At 40.0% G+C, this 25,494-nt stretch overlaps 1 protein-coding gene across 1 annotated transcript; it reads right to left on the bottom strand.

The window, feature by feature from the left end:
• Positions 1–508: 508 nt before the first annotated feature.
• LOC148855229 (putative disease resistance protein RGA3) lies at positions 509–5,200 on the bottom strand. Its single transcript, XM_088983797.1, is given in 2 exon segments — positions 509–2,380; positions 2,382–5,200. Coding segments are annotated over 2 exon segments (3,270 nt in total). The 5' UTR covers positions 5,154–5,200; the 3' UTR covers positions 509–1,882.
• Positions 5,201–25,494: the final 20,294 nt, after the last annotated feature.

The following is a 25,494-nucleotide window of genomic DNA, read 5'->3' as shown; positions in this document are numbered from 1 at the left end:
AAGTTCAGGGAAGTTTCAGCAATCTATCCCAAGTAATGAGACGGTTGAAGTGATCTAGACCTGTCCGCTACAAATAAGTATTGCTTGATGATTAGTAGCAATAAAAATAATAAATTATTACTTATCAAATAGAAAATTAATTAATGATACGTTTATTCCGCTAGGGCACGTGCAGCAGTTATAAACGGCTATTAATTAATAATAATTAACACTAATTCATTAAGGAAATTTTTATTAATTAACAGAAATTGAGAAGTTGAAAATAATTATCAGAAAACTAATTATATTAAGTAACAGTAATTAACAAAATTAATGATCAACAATGATTGTAGAAATTATTCACAGGAAAAATCATTGACATTTATATAAACATAATTTCGTATTTTCTCTTAACAGTGATTATAGATAACAATTAATTATTGTAAGTACTTACTGCAATTAATAAAAAATAGCGGGTAAAAGTGTCTTTTGCACTTTGATTTGTGTAGATGTTAAAAAATTATTCAAAATCAATATAAAGATTACCCCAAAGTTATACCTCCACAAAATTTGTATACATCTGATCAACATTTCAACGGCTCAGGTTGAATGGGTTTTGACCAAATCATCATTTTTTTATTAAATTAGGGTTTTAGGAAAGCCAGACATGGAATTGTGACCAGGTTTTGGTTTGAATTGAACCACTGGGGTCAACAATGGGTCCGAATTAAAACACTGAAATTTACACTACATTAGTTAATTTACTGTAATAATTTTAATTAGCCACAAAATATAAAATTACTGTAATTAACAATAACTTATCAAAATTAATTAATTAATTATTTATTTATTTACACTAGCAATTAGATTTCATTTAATCCATTCGATCTTATGGTTTGATTTTGCCTTTTCCCATGCATTTCAGGGGGACAAAGTATTATTAATTAATAATGTTACTTTTTTATAAAAAATAAAATTAATAATGTTACTTCGTCGTCTGCAATTCTTCTTTTTGGCTAGACAAACAAATCAATTCATTCATCAGTCTGCAAAAACAGGGTCTGAAAAATTCTCAACTTGCCGCGCCACTGCAAGTTCTATCCCTTGTTTTTTGTTTTCTCTCTCCCTCCGAATTTGTAATCCAATCTCTCCTTCCGAATCCGCAATCCAACCCTCCTATCTGCACGGCTGCAGCCCCTGAATGCCGCTGCAAGAAGATCTTATGATGATGGAGCTACCTTCAGGTGTAAATTTGAGTTTTGCTATGGGTGAATCGACATCTAGCTTTTTAAATTTTATTATTTTGTTAAAACCCGACCAATCCTTGCCCTGTTCCTCTCTCTTTCTCTCGCTCCCTCACTTCCTGCCTCTGCTCTCCTTGTTATTTTGTTAAAACCCACCAATCGGATTTGTGCTTTCTGGTAGAGTAGTAAGGCCACTACACTGCTTTAATCGTATGGTTTTGAGCTCAATCCAATAGGGGCGGGTTCGAGGTTGCAGCAACGCTGCCGGTTGGAGGATTGGGTTGCCGACTCAGAGGAAGAGAGGAGAAGAAGAAACAGAAGAGAGAGAGAGAGAGAGAGAGAGAAGTGGGGAGCTCAGCACGCCACCGTCACCGGTGGATAGTAGACCGGAGGAGGCAGGAAGAGCGAGAGAAAGAAAGAGGAACCGATTCAAAATTTTACAAAATAATAAAGCATTACGTTTGGGCCAAAATGGACGTTAACCGTTACCAATCAACCATTTCCAGAGTTTTTTCTGCAACCACGATGAGCTTTTTTCAGAACAAATAGGGAAAATTTGTCTAGATGGTTTTGGCAACAAGAATATTCCCACACAACTAAGCGAAGTAAAAATAGTTTTTGAGTAAAGAAGAATATAATTACTTACCTCGTTAAACTCCTCAGTAGTAAGGAAAAGGTGAAGCTTGCTGCTGCCTAGAGAAAACTTCTAAGTGGGGGATGTGTGCTATTTTGGCCCAATCTTGTCCTCCATCTTGGCATCGGCGGTGTAGTTTACGGCACTCAACGATAACCAAAGAACGAAGACTCTTCGGCAGGCCCTCTTCTGGCAATGATGTTATATTATCACACTCGGCGATCTTCAGTTCCTGAAGGGAGGATAGGTGGTGCAGTCCTTTGGGTAAGGACCTGAGACTCGAACATTTATTTATCTCTAAACGCTTGAGCATTGGGGGCAGCGCTATCTGTGCTGCTGAAAATGATATCAGTTGCTTACATTCGTTAATTATCAAATCCTCGAGGGAGGTGAGTCTGTGTAATTCTTTGGACAAAGATGTGAGACTCCAGCAGCTGTTGATTTGTAAGGTTCTGTAACCCGACATCGTCTGACAAAGATGTAAGTTCACTGAACCCTTCAAGAACAAAATTTTGAAGTGATTGTGCCTAGTGTCGTAACATTGCCGGGGGCAGGGATGTCGGTGTTTCAAAGTAAGAGATGTTCAGGGAGGACAGGGAAGAGCATTGATGGACTGAAGTCAATATCCTCTCGTCACAATTCTCTAACGTTAGGTTGCGAACTGAAGGAAGCTTCGGCAGACCAGTCAAAGCTTCGCAGTCAACTATGGATACTGCTTTTACAGTGAGAAGGATCTGGGGCAGTTTCCTTAGTCTCGGGCATTGTGAGATTCTAAGCTTTTGGAGGCAAGGAAATCCATCTTCTCCAGCTCCACGCCATTCCTCTAATGAGTCCATCTTTGCTATTGTTAAGATTTCTAGCGCAGGTAGTTGTCCAAGAGGTGGGAGGAATTTGCATTGCCTGCAGGCAATGAGTGAAAACGAGGTCAATTTATTAAATCCCAACAACTCTGTCATCATCCAGTTTGGAAATCTTGAACCCCTATAGCCATTGACAGTGAGACCCTTGAGACCCGCGTGAGGTCGTAGGCCATCAAATACAGCTTCTTCTCCTAAATTTCCAATTCCCTCACCCCATGTCAGCTCCAATCTATCCAGCCTTGCCTTGTTCTTCAAATTCGCCGCCTCCACCTCCTCAACACGGACAACATTCTCTAGGTTGCAAATCCGAAGCTCTCCCTGGAGATGCTTCAATTTTTTCAGTTCTCCTACCTTGAAACCATAGTCCTGTCCTATAAAAACATGTGACAATGTCCTAAGAAAGGTTAACTTCCCAATGCCAGCTGGTGTATAGTCGAAACAAGTTGCTTTCATCGTCATATGCCGGAGGTTGATCAAGTCTCCAATGTTGTTAGGCAAACCATCAAGGCACTCGCAATTATCGAGTATCAATGTTTGCAAAGTGAGCAAGTTACATGTAGATTCTGGTAGCTCTGTAATGCCAGTGGAGCTCAAGTTTAGATAACGTAGATGTTTCAGATTGCCAATGGAATCTGGCAATGATTCAATAGTAGAACCAGTAAGATTCAACACCCGTAAGCATCTCAAGGCTTCAAACAAGTCACGAGGAACCCGTCCAAGATCATGCTTAAAAAGATTTGTTAGTGATAAAAATGTGGACAACCCCTTACACTTATAGAAGTACTCTTTGTTCACCGAATCCAAGTAAACAACCAATGACAGATGACGAGCTTTCTTAGAGATATCTGAGGACTTGTTTCTCTCCATCCTGAAACAAGTTCCCCTCGAGACTGATTGAGCTAAATCGTGCATGAGGTCATGCATCACATATGTTGATTGTTTTGTAGAGCGTTGAAAGAATGATCTATGCAACAATTCATCAAAGTATTTGCCAGCAATTTCTTCCATTCTGTCGTCTTGTTCAGAGGGAATAAAACCCTCTGCCATCCAAAGCAGGACTAGAGTTTCCTTCTGAAATTCATAGTCTTCATGAAACAAAGAGCAATATGAGAAACACAACTTCAGATGTGGGGGAAGATGATGATAACTCAAACTAAGAGCTGGCAAAATATCATCTTCCTCCAAATCCCACATCCTACTTTCCAGAATGGATTTCCATTGCTTCTTATCTGACTCACCACAAAGAAGACCTCCAAGTGTCTTTACTGCCAAAGGCAGCCCCTTGCATTTTTCAACAATTTCTTTGCCAATTGTTTTTAAGCTTTGATCTACATCAAAGTTCTCATCCAGAAATGCTCGTTTTTTGAACAATGACCAACAATCTTCGCTTGACAAACCTTCCAGGAAAAGTGTTTCTATCGCACCCATGATGGATGAAACTTTTTGACTCCTAGTTGTCACTAAAATTCTACTTCCTTTTCCAGCAACACTGAATGGAACTCGCAGGGAATCCCAATAACGACGATTTTCATTCCATACATCATCCAAGACAAGGAAAAACCTCTCGCCCCTTAGTTTAGTTTTAAGTTTACACTGAAGGGGATCTAGATCTTCCAAATTACATTTTTTCCCAGTTGCTGACACAAGAATTGCTTTGGTCAATCTTTCGATATTAAAACTTTCGGAGACACAAACCCATGCTTTTATTTTAAAATTGTTTTCTATATCTGGGTCATTGTAGACAAGTTGAGCAAGAGTCGTCTTGCCAAGACCCCCCATTCCGTATATAGCAAAGACGGCAACCTCCTTTCTATTATACTGATCAGACAACAACAATTTTCTCATATAATTTAGATCTTCTCTCCTACCGAAAATATCAGATTCGTCGACCACAGAACTACTCTTGGGTCTGGAGTCTATAAATGAAACGTTTCTTAATCTCCTTTCTATTTCATTTGACCCCGTATCAACTGACCCCATGAAACAGAAATAGTGAGGCCGGAGCTTATATTCGATTTCGACTAACTTCTCTTTGATTTCAATTATTGTCGGTGCAATTCTATGTTGATGCAAAATTTGATTTTCATTGAAAGAAAAATAGAAGTATTGGCACACCTGTCTCTTCGAGCTACTTAGATTTTTTTCCTCGTCCAATCTCAGTCGGTATACTTGGTAGATGAACTCGTCCAATATGTAATCAGCATCGTAAGTCGCTTCTCGAAAATCTCCAAGGAGAATCTTCACCAGCTCATCCTTTATCTGCATCTCCTCCACAACAATGAGTATTGAATGAATTCGCTTAAGCACCTCTGAGAGTTCGTCAAGCTGCTCTTTGACTCTCCATGCAGATCCAAAATCGCAGAGCTCGGAAGAGGATAGTTTCGCGATCATCGACTGCACGATTGGCGAAACCACCACGTCTGTTCTAGTTGCCATGCTTTCTTCCCCTCGAACAAGCTTGTGATCTGAAGATTGATTTATCAAAATTGTGTTTTTTTGCCTAACGAGCCTTCAACTCCAACTTCCTTTAATAGAAGCACTTTGCCCTCCAACCCGGCCCACACATGGAAACGGGTGGTTCTAAACGTTGGTTTATGTCAAATTAATTGCAATTTTACGTCAAAAATAAAGGAGCTCTCACAATTGCTCATCTTTACCTTGGTCGAAGAAGATGAACCGCCCAGACACGCAGTTTTGTTGACGACTTATTATGTTTTTCTTAAGAAATGACAAAGATCTATGTCCAATAAAGGACAAAACAATTCCTAAGCAAGTGGTTGGCCTGGTTGCTAAGTCACTTTCCTTGATAAAACCACAAGTATTCTTTTTTAAAGAATCAATTAAAAGATTTATTTAAATAAAAAAGAGAGAATAAGTACAAACACATGGTAAACAAAATCTTAAGATCCCCAAAAATCTCAAAAGCTCAAAAACAATCAAACTGTTGTTGCTTGCCTTTACTACCAAAGCATTTACATAAATACAAATTCTTTAAGTCTTTTCAACTTCCACTAGTAGGTCAGCAATCTTGACCTCAACCCGTGGCAATCTTGACCTCAACCCATTCACCTTGGAAGCCACTCATATGCATCCAACTTATTGGCGGGCCATCTGCTCAGCCACTAAGGGGTAAACAAAAGTTCACAACAAGATCTTAGAACCCCAAAAATCTCAAAAGCTCAAAAACAACCAAACTATTGCGGCTTGCCTTTCCTATCGAAGCATTTACATAAATACAAATTCTTTAAGTCCTTTCAACTTCGACTCCTAAGTAGGGCTGGCAATCTTGACCTCAACCTGCTGTCAATCTTGACCTCAAACCACCCACCTTGGAACCCACTCATATGCATCCAACTTATTGGCGGGCCATCTGCCCAGCCACTAAAGGTAAACAAAAGCTCACAACAAGATCTTAGAACCCCAAAAATCTCAAAAGCTCAAAAACAATCAAACTGTTGTTGCTTGCCTTTCCTACCAAAGCATTTACATAAATACAAATTCTTTAAGTCTTTTCAACTTCCACTAGTAGGTCGGCAATCTTGACCTCAACCCATTCACCTTGGAAGCCACTCATATGCATCCAACTTATTGGCGGGCCATCTGCTCAGCCACTAAGGGGTAAACAAAAGTTCACAACAAGACCTTAGAACCCCAAAAATCTCAAAAGCTCAAAAACAACCAAACTATTGCGGCTTGCCTTTCCTATCGAAGCATTTACATAAATACAAATTCTTTAAGTCTTTTCAACTTCGACTCCTAAGTAGGGCTGGCAATCTTGACCTCAAACCACCCACCTTGGAACCCACTCATATGCATCCAACTTATTGGCGGGCCATCTGTCCAGCCACTAAAGGTAAACAAAAGCTCACAACAAGATCTTAGAACCCCAAAAATCTCAAAAGCTCAAAAACAATCAAACTGTTGTTGCTTGCCTTTCCTACCAAAGCATTTACATAAATACAAATTCTTTAAGTCTTTTCAACTTCCACTAGTAGGTCAGCAATCTTGACCTCAACCCGTGGCAATCTTGACCTCAACCCATTCACCTTGGAAGCCACTCATATGCATCCAACTTATTGGCGGGCCATCTGCTCAGCCACTAAGGGGTAAACAAAAGTTCACAACAAGATCTTAGAACCCCAAAAATCTCAAAAGCTCAAAAACAACCAAACTATTGCGGCTTGCCTTTCCTATCGAAGCATTTACATAAATACAAATTCTTTAAGTCCTTTCAACTTCGACTCCTAAGTAGGGCTGGCAATCTTGACCTCAACCTGCTGTCAATCTTGACCTCAAACCACCCACCTTGGAACCCACTCATATGCATCCAACTTATTGGCGGGCCATCTGCCCAGCCACTAAAGGTAAACAAAAGCTCACAACAAGATCTTAGAACCCCAAAAATCTCAAAAGCTCAAAAACAATCAAACTGTTGTTGCTTGCCTTTCCTACCAAAGCATTTACATAAATACAAATTCTTTAAGTCTTTTCAACTTCCACTAGTAGGTCGGCAATCTTGACCTCAACCCATTCACCTTGGAAGCCACTCATATGCATCCAACTTATTGGCGGGCCATCTGCTCAGCCACTAAGGGGTAAACAAAAGTTCACAACAAGACCTTAGAACCCCAAAAATCTCAAAAGCTCAAAAACAACCAAACTATTGCGGCTTGCCTTTCCTATCGAAGCATTTACATAAATACAAATTCTTTAAGTCTTTTCAACTTCGACTCCTAAGTAGGGCTGGCAATCTTGACCTCAACCTGCTGGCAATCTTGACCTCAAACCACCCACCTTGGAACCCACTCATATGCATCCAACTTATTGGCGGGCCATCTGCCCAGCCACTAAAGGTAAACAAAAGCTCACAACAAGATCTTAGAACCCCAAAAATCTCAAAAGCTCAAAAACAATCAAACTGTTGTTGCTTGCCTTTCCTACCAAAGCATTTACATAAATACAAATTCTTTAAGTCTTTTCAACTTCCACTAGTAGGTCAGCAATCTTGACCTCAACCCGTGGCAATCTTGACCTCAACCCATTCACCTTGGAAGCCACTCATATGCATCCAACTTATTGGCGGGCCATCTGCTCAGCCACTAAGGGGTAAACAAAAGTTCACAACAAGATCTTAGAACCCCAAAAATCTCAAAAGCTCAAAAACAACCAAACTATTGCGGCTTGCCTTTCCTATCGAAGCATTTACATAAATACAAATTCTTTAAGTCCTTTCAACTTCGACTCCTAAGTAGGGCTGGCAATCTTGACCTCAACCTGCTGTCAATCTTGACCTCAAACCACCCACCTTGGAACCCACTCATATGCATCCAACTTATTGGCGGGCCATCTGCCCAGCCACTAAAGGTAAACAAAAGCTCACAACAAGATCTTAGAACCCCAAAAATCTCAAAAGCTCAAAAACAACCAAATTGTTGCTACTCGCCTTTCCTACCAAAGCATTTACATACATAGAAATTAGTAAGTCTTCTCAACTTCCTACTCCTTAGTAGGGTTGACAATCTAAACCTCAACCCACTCACCTTGAAACCCACTCATGTGCATCCAATTAATTGGCCGGCCATCTACCCAACCAATTAATGGTAAACAAAAGCTCACAACAAGATCTTAGAACCCCAAAAATCTCAAAAGCTCAAAAACAACCAAACTGTTGCTGCTCACCTTTCCTTCAAGTCACCCATCTCCTCCACTACACAAAACAATAGTTTTATATTAAGAAGGCTAACCACCAATTCGAAAGTTTATATAGTTGATCATCGTTTGTAGCTTTTTCTGGGATTTGCATAGCATTCAATATTGTTGTCCACAGTTGTCACTTCATACTTGTTCCTTTAAAAAATAAATTTTGTAATTATTAATTATTTAATCCTCAATTTCTGTTTTACATGTCAACATGAATGTTCTTCAAATCGATAGGTTGCTCCAGTTTATAAATCTCTAATTACGGGTTGCTCCATCTACATTTACACGTCAGTTCTACATTTGTTAAAATTCCAAGTATACCCCTCGATACTTGCCTAACCTCGGGGTAATCGTACAAGCATTTTTCGTCATCTTCTTCTTCCTCTCTATTACCATAGAACCATCTTGTTTGAGAGCCTATGTTCGTTCCTCATCGATCACTATTTTTCCCTCCGATTTTTAGCAAGGTGTCAATAGTGTGTCATATTCTCATTGATTTCATTGTGGGAGATAGGGTGACAAATGGGTGGGTTGGGTTGGATTGGATTGAGTTGTGTTGGATAAGGGTTGAATACAAGCCACCCATATTGACCCACCATGGCCCATCATCAATCCTTGTCATAACCCACCCTAACCTTAGCCCACTCTGGCCCACTTAACCCATCTATATTGACTCTTAACCACCCTCACTCATACTAACTCACTTACCCTCACTTATAAATACAAAAATGGGTGGGGACGGCCTATATATCCAAAATAATAAATTTTGAGAGAAGAATCTCTCCCAAGACTACTACGTGACAAAAATGAGTTAAGTCAACCCGTATACCCAAAAATGCAAATTTTGTAGATAAGTGCAGAAAATGCAAAAAAAAAAAGCAAACAATTATAGAAAAATACAAAAAAAAATATACCAAAAAATTATGAAAAATACAAAACAGTACTAAAAAATATAGAAAATTCAGAACTTTTGCAAAAAAATCAGAAAATATGCAAAAAAAAACAAAACATTGTAGGAAATGCATGAAGAACACCATAAATGCGAAAAATATGCAGAAAAAGTACCAAAAAATTTATAGAAAATGCAGAAAATATAAAAAAATTAAAAAATGTAGAAAATATCAAAAAAAATTAGAAAATGTAGAAAATTACCAAAAAATGCAAAAAAAAACAAAAAATTATAAAAATTCAGAAAATAACAGAAAAATTTGCAAAAAAAAATCATAACTTTTATAAAAATGCTTTTGTAAAAGTGCTTTCACAAAAGTGCTTTTATGAAAGTTCTACAAAAGTACTTCTATAAAAGTGCTCCCATAAAAGTACTTTCATAAAACCACTTTTTATAAAGTGGTTGTGCAAAAGTGTTTTTATGCTTTCATAAAAGTGTTTTTGTAAAATCACTCATGCAAAAGTACTTTTATAAAAGTGCTTTCGTATAAAAGTTACTTTTACTTCATAAAAGTACTTTATAAAATTGCTTTTGTAAAAGTGTTTTTTGTATAAAATTACATGTGAACACAAATGTTAATAAAATCTATTTTATTTCACCTTTAACCTTAAAATGAAATGTGGCATGGTGGTCGGGAAGTGTAATGAGATGTGGGCACGCTAAGGCTTGAGTTCGAATCATTGCAACTTCTAGTTTTTGAGATTTGGCGAGTATAGATAGAGTTGACTTTGACCCAACCCATCTTGACCTACACAACCCAATCCATCCTAACCCTTATGGGTACCCTTGACCCGACCTTCCCTGACCATTTTCCATTGACCCTAATGGTTTACTCGACCCATATTGACCCACCAATGATTGGGTGGGTATGGATGGGTCAAATGGGTTGGGGTCAAGATTGCCAGTCTTAGTGGGAGGCTCCATTAGGTTATGTGTTTCACCCTAGCTTGAGCAAGGTTCCCTTAGCCTCTTCGGTACTCATTGGATTTAGGTAGGTCCCATTATTCTATCCCATTCCCTTTGTTTCTAGTTCATTAGGTATCGACATCATATTCCCGATGATTTCATTGTGGAAGGCTCTGTTAGGCTATGTGTTTCACCCTAGCTTGAGCAAGGTTCCCTTAGCCTCTCCAGTACTCATTGGTTTTAGGTAGGTCCCATTAATCTATCCCATTCCCTTTGTTTCTAGTTCATTAGGTCCCGTTATGCTCTATGCTTCATCCTTAATGGAGGAAGGTCTCATTAGTCTCTTAATGTTAAACAGTTTTGTATGCCCTTAGCTTCAATCAGAATGATGTACTTTATGAGTTTATTGTAAACGAATAAAAATACATATTTAATTCATGTTCCGTTGGTATGTTTCTGTGTAATACTCTTAAACTGGACACTTAATGAGACTCGTGTTAGTTTAGAATGTTCACAACCAGTGGGTCGGACTGGGGAGACCTATCCTGATAAGGCTGACACTATTGTGCCACCAAGTCGGTTGGGGTGGCCTGTCTCAACTGCTAGGGTGAGACCCTAGGCGCATATAGCGTAGGATTAATTGAATCTTTGAACTGGACCAGATTTTCAGTATTGCGCTGGACCTTGGAGATTGATGGGCAAAAACTAGAAAGTTACACCTGACCCCTAAACCCAATTATGATACTGCACTAGGTGTCGGATTGGGCTGTATTTGATGTACCAATCAGTGAGATCCTTAGCGGGGGTCAAAACCTGGGTATGTTGGGACAATCTGAGAATTCATCTGAGTGGGTGATCATAGTGACAGGATTAGCCCCTTTGTTAGACAAAGGTAATGATCGAGGATGCACTCTCACTGATGGAAACCAAGACTGGCGGTACCCGATTTCAATCGTTGAGATTTGTTATGCAAAGTATATTTTATATGAGATATAAAAGTATATATATTATGATTTTTAAAAGGTTTGCAAAAAAGTTTTAATTCCCATGATCCATATAAGTAGAGAGTGCAACACTATTCCTTGCAGCCGAGGGAGAGGTCCTCTCTTGTCGGGCAGTGTATGATCATTATGGGCTGAGAGGTTAAGTGTAAGATCACTTAGGGTAAGTGTTGGGCCCATAGAGCCCATTTGATGGGTTTTAGGGGGGTGCACTGTCCATAGCAGTGTATTCGGCCAGGCCTTGTGACGAAAGCTGGGCTGAACCCATGTGACTGATGTGTAGATCAATGCTTGGGTCCCACACCATACAAGGAAGCGCAACTGGATAGCGGTTAGGAAGGTTAAGTGAGCACATAAGCTTAATGGGCCTAAAGCCCATTTCGAACTAGACTTATTTAATAAGTAAAATATGGGCGAAATAAGAGATGGATCAGCAAATAGGATAAGGCCTTAACTCTATCCACTCAGAGAGTCCAGATCTAAATATGATTTGGATCTAGAAACCTCCTAATAAGATTAGGAGAAGGTTGATCCAATCTACAAATAAGATAAGGGTTTATCCTTATCACCTAAAGAGATGGTTTGATCCAAATAAGATTTGGATCAGCAACTCCTAATTGGATTAGGAGCTGATCCTTTGAGATTACAAATAAGGAGGGGGCGGTAGCCTTTAGTAGAGATACTCACATCCTCTTCAGAGCTGAAATCACAGAAGAAAGATTTATGCAATCCCTGCAAAGATCTTTCTTGTCGCCTCCTTCCTACAGCCGCCAGACATCCAGTTTGATCTCCAGTTGTGTGAGAAGTCAAGATTCGATCTTGACATCAGTTCTTTGAGAAAGAATTGATAGGAAGTTGTGTTCACGTGCCATCCTGTTGTTTCTTACGAATGACAGAATTCTTGGAGAATAATACTGTTGATTCTACTCCATCCTGCACTGCACCATCTTCAGTGGGAGTAGTCTTTGGATCCTTCCTTAGGCGTGAACACCTTCGTTGGGAGATACTATTTCTCCATATCAGGTATAATCCTCTCCTACTCCTTTTGGTTCAGATCTGATTCAGTTCATGGTTCAAGATTGATCATTGAAAATATGATTTTCTAAATAGGGAATGTGATTCCCATTTGAAGGGAGAGAAAAATTTTTGAAATTCACCCCTTTATTCCGCAAGATTTGGGCGTCCATACGATGGTTCTCTCATCCTTCACTTAACCCCTCTAATTCATTATTCTCTGTGTCTCATCCCTAATTAAGCAAATTCTCGTTAGTCTCTTAATCCCTCTAGTTCTAGTGCTTACGCTCTTAGTAGGGGAAGTGTGCTTTGTTTCAAGTTGACTAGGGTAACCTGTCATTGGCAGAGCTCTCCCTTAGTAATCAATTTCACCCAATCCAATCTCTAGAGCAGTGCATGTGTTGCTCTCCGAAACGTTTGTCTTCCTTCCAAGCTCTAGAGGGATTCCCTTTCGCACTTTGGAGCTTTGTCAACAGTTGTTATCAATGGTTTCTGGTGTCACCTATATCCCCACCCCTATTATGTGAAGAAAAAGAGTACCGACGGAGGATATTCGCTTCTTAGACGCATAGGTTTCATTGCATTCTCATATTTTCCTACTCTCAATTCTTTGGTGTAACCCGGTAATCCCTTTTGTTTGAAATAGTTTGATTATTTGTTTCATTATTCTTAATCTATTGCAAGTTGTTTCATTGGTTCTGATCTTTGTATAAATAAAAGTATATTACTATGACACCATTATGATGGCATTGGGTGGTTCATGGCATTGGGTTTTATATTAGTAAATTTGCAAAAGTCACCAATAGGGGGAAATGGTGTGTTGCAATTGGTATGTAAACTAACCCTGATACATCCCGAAGTTCACTTTTAAATGTCTTAGGAAGAGTATTATGGCTTTATATTTCTGTTATCATTAGCCCAATCATAACAACATTCTAATTAAGGATTTCGTTAAGGAGAAAATGTCAACTATGTATTTTAGTTAAGTTGTTATTGTATGTTAATTTGCTTTAATGAAATAATATATACTAATATGGACATCCCACCAAGTAGCACAATAAAATGAGTGTCGATACAAATTTCATGTATTTTAATTAGCACAAAATATAGAGACAAATTACAAAAATAAATTTGTAACAAAGAAAAATAAACAAGGGAATGAACTCTCTTTGATTTTTGCTCAATGGTGTGAGCAACCTCTGACTAACGGTAGAATTTGGTGAAGACGAGAGTCGTTGGCGTGTTTCTTGTCTTTCTTGAAGTGTTGATTTAGATTTCTTTGATTTTGGTGCTTTGGGAGATTTGACTTCACTCCGAGCTTTGCGCTTGATTGGTTGTGAAGGATGCTTCTCTAAGAAGGGTCCTTTTATGGTGGCTTGATCTTCTTTGGAGAGCTTGAATCCAAGTGTTGAAGAGAACGAATAAGTTTTTTCCTTCTTTCTTCTCTCTTGATCTTACAGTTGCTAGAAGTTGTAGGAGCTTGTGGTTGCTTGTAATCTTCAGCGTTGGTGTCTGAGAGCTTCTTGCAGTGTGATTCTCCAAAATGGAAGAAAATGACATTCTTTCTTCTTAAGCAATGCTATTTATAGCCAAGAGTTAAAGCTGCCACCTCAGCCCACTTAGCTAACCAATCCCATAGGAGTGGGGTGTTGGATTAGCATTAACTCCTATGCATGCACCATTATGTAGGAATTAGTGGTCTTGCCAATGGGACTACTCTATTACAATAGGAGATGGGCCAAATTGGACTTAATACACTTGGATCGTTAGGCCATCAAGACATATTTATGTAGTCTTGAGCCTTGGGCCCATGGAGGCCCATATTATTTAGAGGCTATCATGTCAATTAAACCCATTTGTTTGGCTTAAAAAATTCATGTCTACAAATGCCCCCTCGAGGATGAGGTGACGAGAATGTTGATTTCCATGTTGGATGGTAACTTGACTTGAATGCTTGTGATCTTGTTCAATTGTGGGCCTTAATGAAATGGATGTTCGTCCTTTAGGTTCTACGAAAAGGATCTAGGAAGTGATGACTTTGAAATTAACTGATTGCATTCTGCCTCATTGAGCTTTACTGTCTTAGGATCATGGCAAGAGATCTTGTTCTGCTAACATGCAGGCTCTATTGGCAATGCATGCATGCGTATTTTGTTTAGGGATAAAACATGATTAATGTGTCACTCCTGTTGCTGTCGAGCTGATCTCTTAATCAGAGTCCCATATGAAGCTAGACTTCATTCTCGGAGAGGAGTTCTATGGATCGCTAGACTCCTATTAAAATACGAATCCTACAGGTGCTATAAATAACCATTCAGCCATAACTATGTGATTTTACCAATTCGAGAGAAACCTAGATTTAGCATGGTAATTAGTCTGCAATGAAATTTTAAGCCTCCGTTGGAGTAGCCATTGAGAGATCGAGTTTGAAGCCGTTGAGAGATCGGAGCGGAGCCTTCCTGCTTTCCACAAAAATTGGGGTTATACTTGATGTTAGTGATTTGATTTTTCCTTTCTTTTCTTTATTGCCATTGGTTTACTTAATCTCGAGACTTCTTCTCTCGCTACCATGAACGTGTGAAGAGGTTTTAACCGATGTCTTCAATTTGTTGGTGGTGTGCTGTCACATCACAAGATTGATAAGCTATCCATGTTTTTTCTTTTTCTTTTTTCAAATAAATACTCAACAATCGAAGCTATCATCAGCCTGTATTTGTTGGACTGTCCATCCCTTTCTTTTATTTCTATAGGTATTATCATCACTTCACCATTTGGCAACTACAAAGGATGGAGAGCCAACCTGTCCCAGGCACCAAGACGATCGAATCGAATTTAATTACTAATATGGGGAATCTGCACATGTTGGGTAGCTATGTCCACTTTGGTGTAGCAGTTTATTCTTCCACTAGAAGTGGGTTTGGTGATGACATCATGGAAAATGGTATCCACTCGATCAAGTAATGCTTGAAACACAGTGCATACGCTTACAGCTTCAGAACCAAAACCATAAAAATTCTAGATTGAGGCTCTCATATTCTATCCTGTAAATGTGTTCGGTCACATTGACTGAAATCACATTTTGATTGTTTGTTCCTAATAGCCCATTAGCGGGCTTGGTATTTTAACAATGCTCAACAGAATCATATTGGTTTCCTATGATTAATTGTAAACAGCTCGGTTGCCACGGTTACAGAGTGGATTGTACTATTGTAGAGTAAAGCTTTTGCATGGGTGCCCCTTTTGGCATTGGATGAATAAACGTAGTATGCGAGCCAATCTTTGGGAGATGATAATATGATACCTTACCGTATCACATGGCAATAGTAGGATTCTTAAACTCCATGAATTGCATACGAACCCAGTCAATAGGAAACATGAACGTATCCCTTATGATGACTAGATTAAGCATTTGAGCTTATTCCGCCAAGGTGCCAGTTTCCTCCTTATTGCTTGTGGACCTTCTATCGTTAGGTAACCTGTAAACCAACAGAACCGACCCCAACGAGTCATATGTTACATAACTTCCACTTTTCAAGACCCGCTTCTTGATTTTACTTCTTTTCCTCTTATCATAGTTGGAATTTTGTACATGCAGGATTACAGATTTGGTAAGTCAACTACGCATCATCTTTTGTCAAGGTATCATGAATTGCATATCATTTCTATGAGACTTGATGGGTTAGAACTTCACCAATTGACATGTAGATATGACTTCATCAACAGCAGGCCCTCGCAGACCTTCGATGGTCCGAGGTCCCTAGGTCCAGAACTTCATAGACTTTCGGGTCCGAAGTCTCTTGGATTTAAGGATTAGCTTGTATAGGGCTTCTTCACCAGAGAGTTACAGCATGTAGAGCTTCATCAGCAGCAGGCCCTCGCAGACCTTCAATGGTCCTGGGTCCCTAGGTCCGGAGCTTCATACACTTTCAGGTCCGAAGTCTCTTGGGTTTAGGGATTAGCCTGCATAGAGTTTCTTCACCAGAGAATTACAACATGCGGAGCTTCGTTAGTAGCGGGCCATCGCAGACCTTCAATGGTCTGGCATCCCTAGATCCAGAGCTTCATAGGCTTTTCTGTCTGAGGTCTCTTGGATTTAGGGATTATCTTGCATAGACCTTCTTCACCAGAGAATCACACCATGCGGAGCTTCATCAACAACAAACCCTCACAGGCCTTCCACCTTAAGACAAACCCTGAAGACCTAACTTTGAAGGGATGATCTCTCTGCTTTACTTGTAGAATGCTCCAACTAGTGCTTATTTTTGAAGAACTTTTTGACAAGTCCTCATTGTTAACATAGAGCTGAATAGAAGGAGCTCATTGAATCTCTCCAACCAAAATAACTTGTCATGGATCATGCAATACTAGAGTCTCATGTTGCTTCTAGAGAGTATGTTTGACTTCTATGAGATCATATGGGATGAGCGCGTTCCTTTAACATGGGAGGGAGGAGATTCTCCGTACCCCTTCTAAGGAAACTTGTTGTGAAGATCTTTACCCACACGATTGAATGGGTAAAGATCAATTGATATGTCTTCCATTGGCAACAAGAAACTCCGCATTGATGTAATGTTTCATACCTTTGAGGAGGAACGGCAAGGAATAGAGGAGCAATAATAAAAGTAGATGGAACAACACCTTTCCTTAACCTCCAAAGACAATAATCTAGCAAGAAGCAGGAAGATAGTGAAGCACCTATAGCGGAAAAGCTCAGCATGGCGAGTTGAAATAATTGAAGGCAGCCAACAAGCAGGAGATGCAAGTCAATGTTAAGTGAGAACACAACTTGTAGAAACATCCATTGCTCTTTGTAAGAGTGTATTTAATTGTGTAAAACTCCAAAAAGTGGTTTTTTTTTTTTTGTAAACGAAACAACTTCTACATTGTAGTCAAATGATGTTGGAAATGGAATTAATATTTCCTTCTTTTTCTTCTAAGAGAAAATTTATCATATTTGACATTTGTTTTGCCATTCACAGTTTAGGCTCATGCGGGCCAGGAGTGTTTTGTTTTGTTTTGCCATTCACATTTTAAACTCATGTGGGCTAGGAGTGTTACAATGCAAAAGACTAGGAGTAGTACCTCTTAAGGTACTTTCCATTAATGGCCCAAGACGTAGACCTTCTGGCGTGGCAAGGAGATAAACCATTAGTGTAGACTCCTTCCGCCACATGAGGCCCATCCCATTTAGGGTCAAATTTTCTCCCTGCACAGTGTGAGGGAACAATAGATCGTCGAACAGCAAGGAGCGAAGACAAACTTTCATGTTGAACGAACGAGCCAAACGAGCTTGGTAGCACTCCATTCTTTGTTGAGCTTCTAACCTCTTCTCGTCTAGCGCTTCGAGCCCAATTAATCGTAGCTTTGCATCATCTTCTGTAATTCCCTCTTGGATAGCCATCCTTAGGGAGTTCATTTGTCTCTCTAGGGGAAGTACAACTTCTACACCATATACTAAAGCAAAATGAGTTGCATTTGTAGCGGTGCGATAAGATGTCCGATAAGCCCATAAGGCCTCATCCAAACGTTCATGCCAATCTTTCTTCGACTTGGACACAATCTTCTCAAGTATCTTACAAAGAGTTTTGTTGAAGGTCTCTACAAATCCATTGGTTGTTGCATTGTAAATGGTTGAAAACCTTTGCTTAACGCCAAACTTGTCACAAAACTATGTTACCAATGCTGCTAAGAATGGCTTCTTGTTATCTATGATTATGTAACGTGGAACACCATAGCGATAGACAATGTGAGTTTTGAGAAAGTTGACAATATCTTCTTTCTTTACTTCTCGAAGAGGAACCGCATCAGCCCATTTGGAAAAGTAATCCATTGCTACTAGAATGAAGAGGTGCTGGTGAGAAAACTTAGGCAAGGGACCAACCACATCAAGTCCCCATGCATCAAATGGCCATGATGCAACTGTAGGATGTAGAGGTTTTGGTGGTTGGCAAATAAAATCCTCATAAATTTGACATGCCGGACATTTTTTGGCAAGGGCATATGCTAAGGTTGCTGCTAGATTGGCAAGGGCATATGCTTGCTTGTTTTCGCTTCTGGGTACATGTTCAATGGTAGCATGCTCGAACTCCTTCAATAATTGGATTGCATAATGGTGATCGGGAATTACGTTGTCCTTACGCACCTCATACTTTGTCTTCAATTGGTTGATTACCCATTTCGAATCTCCATAGACTATGAGGTATTGAATTTCCAAGTCATCTAAACCAATGATTAAAGATTGGTACTCCACCATGTTGTTAGAGCAAAGCTCAGTTAAGACAAATGAGTATGTGAGGATTTCTCTTTGTGGCGAGAAAAATACAACACCGGCACCCGCACCATCTTTGTGTGTTGCTCCATCGAAAAACATCGTCAATGCTAATAAGATGTCTATGTAGAAAACCTCTTCATCAAGAAGGTCTTCGAAGAGTTCCCACTCTACTGGAATAGGGTGATCTACAAGGAAGTTTGCCAGTGCTTGTCCTTTCACAGCCTTCTATGAGATATAGGTGATGTCAAATTCTGACAAGAGGAGAGCCCATTTAGCCAGTCTCCCTGAAAGTACAGGTTGTGTCATGATGTACTTGAGGGGGTCTGCTCTTGAGATAAGGTGGACAATATGTGTCAACATGTAATGTCGTAACTTCTTTGTGGTGAACATGAGAGCAAGATAAGTCTTTTCTATGGGTGAGTAGTTCAACTCAACTCCTATTAGTGTCCGATTGAGGTAGTAGAGTGCATTCTCTTTCCCTTCCTCATTGACTTGTGCCAACAAGGCTTCCAATGACTGCTCTTGTGTAGAGATGTATAAGATGAGTGGCTTCTTAGGGATTGGTCCGACAAGTACTAGGGGTTTGAGAAGATATTGCTTTATGCTTTGTAAGGAATTTTTGCAGGCTTCATTCCACTCAAATGGGACATCCTTTTTCATCAGTTTGTTGAATGGTTGACAACATCCTGCCAGGTTGGAGATGAACCATTGAATGTAAGACAGTCATCCTTGGAGACTCTTCAATTCTTGTAGGTTCCGTGGCTCTGGCATGTTTTGGATGGTGTCAATCTTTGACTGATCAATTGCAATCCCTCGATAGCAAACAATGAACCCGAGGAACTTGCCTGAGGTGACTCCAAATGCACACTTGAGAGGGTTCATCTTTAGTTGATACCGCCTTAGCCTATTGGAGATGCTACGCAAATCATCGAGATGGTCTTCTCTCTTCATAGACTTAACAACCAATTCATCGATGTAGAACTTGACCTTCTTGTAAAGAATGTCATCAAAGACCTACAGCATTGCACGCTAATTTGATTGTTCTTAAGCCTAAAAGGCATCACTTTGTAATAGTAGATCCCCTTTGGTGTTCGGCCGTGAGTCCTTCTTCCTTAGGCGCCATGCGAATTTGATTGTATCCAAATGAACCATTCATGAAGGATAATGCCTCATGGCCTATAGTTGCATCTACCATGAGTTCAATGATAGGCAAAGGAAAATCATTTTTTGGGCAAAATTGATTTAGGTCTCGGAAGTCAACACAGACCCGAATTTGACCATTCTTCTTCCTCAAAGGGACAATGTTTGCAATCCAATCCAAGTTGGATACTTCACCTCTTGAATGAAACCAGCTTCAATGAGTTTATTGCTTCAATTTGTGGAATCGACGTTATGCTTGCTTGATTGGCCGTACCCCATTCCTAATAGAGTTGGTGGACAACCTTTGGGTTTAACCTAGGCATTTCCTTGTATGTTCAAGAAAAGACATCCTTGTGCTCCTAAAGTAGATAGAAGTATTTGGCTTCTTCTTCAGGGCTAAGGAGTGCACTAATGTAGATAGGTCTAGGTTCCTCTTCAGTGCTAAGGTTCAACTCCTTCAGGTCACCCAGTATTGCTAGGCCTCCTTCTTCAAAGGTAGGTGGAGCAGGCTTAAGTTCCTCATCTAAAGAAGTGTTGGACAGATCTTCATCCTCTTTCTCCTCAATGATGATGTAATTAACCGAGAAAATGTCTTCATCCTTAGTTAGCACTCCACTTTGTTCTTCCATGTCTTGTCCTGGTTGAAGGTTGAACTTTGATTGAGAAGATGATGGAGATGTGATGACAATAGTTTGTTGTCTAACTATCAATGTCTCATTAGAGGAAACTTTCAAGTTTTCCACCATCTTCATACGAGAAGGAACAACACTCCGAGGTTCTGGTTTCTCCTTTGTAGCAATGGCACATTATAGGCTTTGACTTTGTTGTCGGCCCTTTTTCTTCATATTGTCACCCTTGGGCCCTATGCGGGAGAGTACTAAAGTCCTTTGCGGTTGAGAAGATGATGTTGGAACAACATCTTGTCCTCCGAGCCTATCGAAAACTGATTGTCTTTCTTTCGATTCTCCTAACTGGTCGAAGACTGAACTCCGTTGTGTATGCTTCTTTTCCTTCTTGTCCACCACTTCTACAGTGATGTGGTTGGATGGCGCCTTCCTCTGTGAAATTTGAGTTGATGGATTTCGATGGTATCCTAAGCCAATATTTTGCCAAGGGATGTGGGAGCCTCTAATTTGTAAAGCTCTTTGCGTCTTTGTTAGGCCATAGGCTTGTCCACTTGTAAGGACTGGCTCAAGGTTCCCTAACTGACGATTTTCACCTTCTTTGTAACCTACCTTCTTGAGGAGCTTTTCAGTGTTGGGGTCAAACCACCCTTCTTGATGTTGCCCTACTTTGTTGGTTGATGAAGCTCTAACAAATCCTTTTAGAAGTGGTTTAGATACCGATAACATCGATGTTGTGGAGATTGGAAGCATAAGATTCTTCTCGAGAACTTCAATGTTGCTCTTTGATATTGGTGTAGTGCTTGGTGTAGCCATTACCTCAAAAGGTAGTTGTCCCTCCCTTCTCCTCGACTTTGGTGTGTAACGAAGCATGGAGGATGATTGGTTACAAGAAAATGAAGTCGATGGTAGAGTTGTTGGCAAGGTATCCCATGCATGTTGATTTTGTAGATGCTCCTTGTCACCACTTGAAAATGCATTTTCTTCTTCATGTGTTGTGTTTTTCTTTACCTTCCAAACATTCATTATGGAAGATTTCGGCACAGAGACTAGAAGAGCTTCTAAAATGACCATGTCAGCATAGAACTTTGCATCAACAAAATGTGTTTCGTCTTTGTTGAAAGGCTCTGACTCGACGACTACTTTCCTCTATATTCCATTACGACAGTATTTGAAGCATTAGTGTCACATTGAAGGAACCATTCCTATCTCATGCAACCAAGAACGTCCCAAAAATAGTTGGTAGGATGTTTTGGTGTCGATGACATGTAAAAGGGCCAAAGATGTTAAGTCCTCTATTTCTATCTCGAGACGTACCATACCCATGGCACGTTGTCCCTTTTGATTGAAGCCTTGGATTGTCAACTTGCTCTTTAGCAATTCATCATTGTCAATTCCAAATTGTTTTATAGTGGAGACTGGCATGATGTTGATGGCAGATCCACAATTAATAAGGATGCGTGACATCTTTTGTTCACTAATATACCCAACAAAATATAAGGTTTTGTTTTGTGGACGTGACCCGAGTTGTAAATCCTCATCTGTGAAGATAATTGTTGCCATGAAATCCGTGCAGTTGTCCCTTTTTGGTACTTCACTTTGGTACTCGTTAGGGAGGACCAGAGTCTTCACCATTGTAAAGCGAACCTTCTACGATAGTTGTAGCACTTGGGTATGGCTCAAGTGGGATGGCACTTCCTTCAGTTGCTTTGCTACTTCTTCATCACACATGGGGTGCTCTTGAAGAAGCCTTGTCATGTATTCCTCCTTGTCGGATGAAGCTTCTTCCACTGATGGTGATGTTTCCTCTTCGTCAACTGTCACCATGTATATTGCTACACACTCCTCTGAAAAAAGTTCTCTTGGCATGAACTCCCAAAGGGTTACTAGAGTTGGATGAGGCTGTTGAAGCACTTCCTCCTCACTAGCGGGTGGTACCTAAGGTGCTTTCTACTTTGGCACTTTCTTCTTCTTAGAGGCATTGTGTACTCGCCATCTTGTAGTCCTATTTGGCCTGTTTGTCGCAGGGATGACGGGACGAAGGGTCTTGTTCTTATGTAGAGAGACGATGGTCCATCAGATCTCATCTTGAGGAGATGATTCTAAATCACTAGAGTGGATGGAGATAATCTTGCCCCCATTCGAAATGATTCCTTCAGGTTGGTATCGTACCTTCTCCTTGGGTTTCTTGCTGATGAAGGTGGACCACCCATCTTCTATCTCATCTTCTAAAACAGATGACTCTTCTCAGTAGTCCAAGTCATCAGTCATTAGCTCATAAAGAGTTGGGATGTCGGGATTCCTGAACCTTGGCATGTCAGGATAGGCATAAACTGTGATCACCTCTTGATCAACAATAAATTGGACAGGAATTGCCCCCTGTGGGAGGGACACCGTAGGAAAGGACATTGTTGGGGGTCCAGCTACCTTGCCCCTAGTCTCCATCATTTGAGGAGAATCCATTGAGTTGGGTTGTGGTGTTGACTTCCCTTTTGTGGGTGCAGAGTTCCTTGGGGTCTGGACATTTGTTGTAGCTTGAGCAGAGGAGGAAGAACCCGTGGAAGGTTGCAATGGTACTAGGTCAAAGGACCCAAAGGTCACCATGATGACATTAGTAGCAGCAAAATTGTCTCCAAGATCTAACTCGATCTTTCCATGTTCTGCGAGATGAAGCATTTTTTCTTTTAGGACAAAACACTTTTCAATTGGATGACTTATCATCCGATGATACTGGCAATACTTGGGGTCTGTCACACGTCCTTGATCTTAAAGTCGCTTGGGTGGTGGAAACTCAATCAACTTTGATTGAAGTAGCTGGTTGAGCATTTTTGGAACATCAAAGTCAGGGAATGGATACTCCTTCTCTTTTAGTTCCTCCAAAGTAGCCTAGATTTCTCTTGGCTTTGGTTCACAAAAGACTTCACTTTGATCTTTGTCTTCTTCTTCTTGCCGAAATCCTTAACTGGTGCAGTGGTAGTGTTCATGATTTCCTTTCCTTTGGAGGAGGAGGTCATAAGGTCCTTCTTGACTTCTTTCTTTCCATCTTTCTTTTCACGAGGATCACTTAGTTGGGGATTCCCATGCTTGGATATCTAGATCTCCAAGTCATGGCTTTTGTCAACATTGGAGCTCTTGAGGTTGCCAATGGCTTTAGCCATCTTCTGGAGTCACTCTTCCATCGTCGCGACTTTTGTCATCATCACTGGTACAATGCCACTAGAAGCAGAGTAGGAGTTGTGTGATGGAGAGGAGTGAGACTCCATCCTCGATGCAGTGCTGGATTGGTCATCTGGGAGAAAGTGTTTATTTCCATTCACATCAATGTGTGGAGAGTTGAAGAGGCTTTCCTTCTACAGAGTAGTCACCTTGGTGATTTTCCGTGTAGGAAGCTCCGCTGGAGACGGTAGCTGCACTTTGTTGGATTTTGCCATGGCATGTGTGATAGGATAGTTGTAGGAAGAAAAGAAAGTGTCAGAGGACTTGTTGAAGGAAGTTGCAGCCTTCTTGGTAGCCATCGGATGACTGTTGCAGATGTTGACTTGAAAGATGAGAGGAAGAGGGCATCCCACCGGGCGTACCAAAAATTTGTCGACACAAATTTCGTGTATTTCAATTAGCACAAAATATGGAGACAAATTACAAAAATAAATTTGTAATAAAGAAAAATAAACAAGGGAATGAACTCTCTTTGATTTTTATTCAATGACATGAGCAACCTCTTATTAACTGTCGAATTTGGTGAAGACAAGGGTCATTGGCGTGTTTCTAGTACTTCTTGAAGTGTTGAAGAGAGCGTCCCACCAAGCATACCAGAAATTTGTCGACACAAATTTTGTGTATTTCAATTAGCACAAAATATGGAGACCAATTACAAAAATAAATTTGTAATAAAGAAAAATAAACAAGGGAATGAACTCTCTTTGATTTTTACTCAATGACATGAGCAACCTCTGATTAACGGTCGAATTTGGTGAAGACGAGGGTCATTGGCGTGTTTCTCGTACTTCTTGAAGTGTTGATGTAGATTTCCTTGATTTTGGTGCTTTGGGAGATTTGATGTAGATTTCTTCAATCTGGGCTTTGTGCTTGATCGGCTATGAATGATGCTTCTCTAAGAAGGGCCCTTTTGTGGTGGCTTGATCTTCTTTGGAGAGCTTGAATCCAAGTGTTGTAGAGAACGAAAAAGCTTTTCCCTTCCTTCCTCTCTCTTGATCTTGTAGTTTTTAGAGATTGCAGGAGCTTGTGGTTGCTTACTATCTTCAGTGTTGGTGTTTGAGAATTTCTTGCAGTGTGATTCTCCAAAGGGAAAGAAAATGACCTTTCTTCCTAGGCAAGGCTATTTATAACCAAGGGTTAAGGCTGCCACCACTTATGTAGGAGTTAATGGTCTTGCCAATGGGACCACCCTATTACAATAGGAGATGGGCCAAATTGGACTTAATACACTTGGATCCTTAGGCCATCAAGACATATTTATGTAGTCTTGAGCCTTGGGCCCATGGAGGCCCATATTATTTAGAGACTATCATGTAAATTAAGCCCATTTGTTTGGCTTAAAAAAATTCACATATATACAATGAGCAACCAATGGAGTGGAGGCAATCCCTCCCTTGTGAATTTGAGGTACGAAACAAAGTATTGTTACTGTGTATCCTTCGTATATCTACAACACCCCATAAACCCACAGAAGCTATTCTCCAGTTGTCTGGTTAAATTTGAGGTAAATTTTTAGTAGTGTAACTTTGTCTTCAGAAGTCTCAATAATCAAATTTATTGCAACTTACACGTACTCACACACTTGTAGGATAACACATTCAATGAAGGCGAGGTATATGAAAACCGTTCCATTAGACCTAGCGGATGAAAATTCTTTGAGTGGGCAGTTCCTATAGGATAGTTAGATGATGTTACATCTCCCAGTAGTAATGGTGATATTTTGGAGCACGTTGGTGATCCACAACATTCTATAGATAATTGTCGTATGCAAATCAAGTGTTTGAGATCAGCACAGGAGGGGTTGTCGAAGGTGTTTGAAAATTTTGATAGTTGGTTATTTTTTTGTTAATCTTTGTATTCCTCACATACATGTTACGAATTTAGTTTTAGACAGGTGTGATTGGACTTAAGGATTGGTTGTTGTTGTTGTGGTCCTCCCCACATTTTGTTGGTTTAG

The sequence above is a fragment of the Nelumbo lutea genome, chromosome 4, assembly GCF_056320005.1.
Source record: "Nelumbo lutea isolate HS-2025 chromosome 4, American lotus-T2T, whole genome shotgun sequence".
In the NCBI taxonomy this organism is placed as follows: domain Eukaryota; kingdom Viridiplantae; phylum Streptophyta; class Magnoliopsida; order Proteales; family Nelumbonaceae; genus Nelumbo; species Nelumbo lutea.
Note: the sequence above shows the minus strand (reverse complement) of the source record. Positions and strands in the feature narration are given on the sequence as shown.